Here is a 1134-nt window from a genome sequence, read left to right as displayed (position 1 = left end):
TGTGTGTGTGTGTGCAGGTGTTTTTGAGACTCTTCCAGGTCCGGTTCAGTGTAAGATGCTCCTGAAGGCCACAGAGCAGTGTTTCAACACACTGGAGAAAGCAGAGATGCTGCTGCTGCTGCTCAAGAGATTCCCGGAGTCTGTCGTTCAGCATGGAGTAAGTCGAGTCATCTCTCACACACTTTTATTATTTTATACTATTTTATCATATTTTATTATTTTATCATATTTTATTATTTTATTTTATTATATTTTATTCAATTCTATTCTATTCTATTCTTAAAAAGGCAACCTGAAATAAAAATAAAACAAATAATCACAAATATCTCACATAAAATAATGCAGTATAAAATGAATCTTTATCAGCTCAGCGTTAGATTTGATTCTGATTCAGTGAGTCGCTGTGTGATTCCTAAAAGATGCATTTCAGTTTTTCAGCATGTCTGTTTATTATTAGTTTCTCATGCATGTTATGATTATATGATTATGATGTATTTTTATATAAAGCACTTTAAATTAGCATTCTATGAAACGCATATGAAATATTTAATATATTGTATGAAATCTACATCAATAAACTTGAAACCTAAACTTGCCTTGAAGACTGTCACATTTGAGAGATGATTGTTTTAAACCCAGCTTGACCTCTGACCCCTTGACCTCTCTCTCAGGTGAGTTTAGGAGAGTCGTTATTAGAGGCGGAGTCTGTAGAGAATCTGGACACGCCTGTCAACTGCTTCAGGAAGCTGTTTGGTACAAATGCATCATCTCTTTATTGTTTTATATGCTTTTTCCTTGAGCAAAGTGTGAGAATCCTGTATTTGTTGTTCATCTGGTTTTCTGCTCTCATGTCTTCAGTGTGTGACGTTCTGCCGCTGATTCTGAATAATGCAGACATGTGTCTCCCGGTCAGTCTGCTGTATAAATACATGCACAAAGCAGCAGAGTTTTACATATGTTACGTCACGCGGGAGCCGTCGGCAGACGCACAGATGCAGGGTAAAAGCTTTGTTGTTGTTCTTTGCATTTTGAGTGAATTTTGGCACAAGTAGTCACTTGGGTATTTAATGCATACTTAAAATGTGCATATTGTGCCCACTATACATATGTTCTGTACAAATGTACATATATATA

The 1134-nt window shown here is 36.1% G+C and overlaps 1 protein-coding gene across 1 annotated transcript; it reads left to right on the top strand.

Annotated features, from left to right (window-relative positions):
• Nucleotides 1-13: 13 nt before the first annotated feature.
• On the top strand, nt 14-999 carry LOC107580290 (integrator complex subunit 10-like; the record flags this gene model as incomplete). The annotated part of the gene is made up of 3 exons (XM_016266013.1): nt 14-157; nt 672-753; nt 859-999. Coding segments are annotated over exons 1-3 (325 nt in total), but the record flags the coding sequence as incomplete, so codon positions are not given.
• Nucleotides 1000-1134: the final 135 nt, after the last annotated feature.

This window comes from Sinocyclocheilus grahami, unplaced genomic scaffold (genome assembly GCF_001515645.1).
Source record: "Sinocyclocheilus grahami isolate Dianchi unplaced genomic scaffold, SAMN03320097.WGS_v1.1 scaffold29964.1, whole genome shotgun sequence".
Lineage (NCBI taxonomy): Eukaryota > Metazoa > Chordata > Actinopteri > Cypriniformes > Cyprinidae > Sinocyclocheilus > Sinocyclocheilus grahami.
Note: the sequence above shows the minus strand (reverse complement) of the source record. Positions and strands in the feature narration are given on the sequence as shown.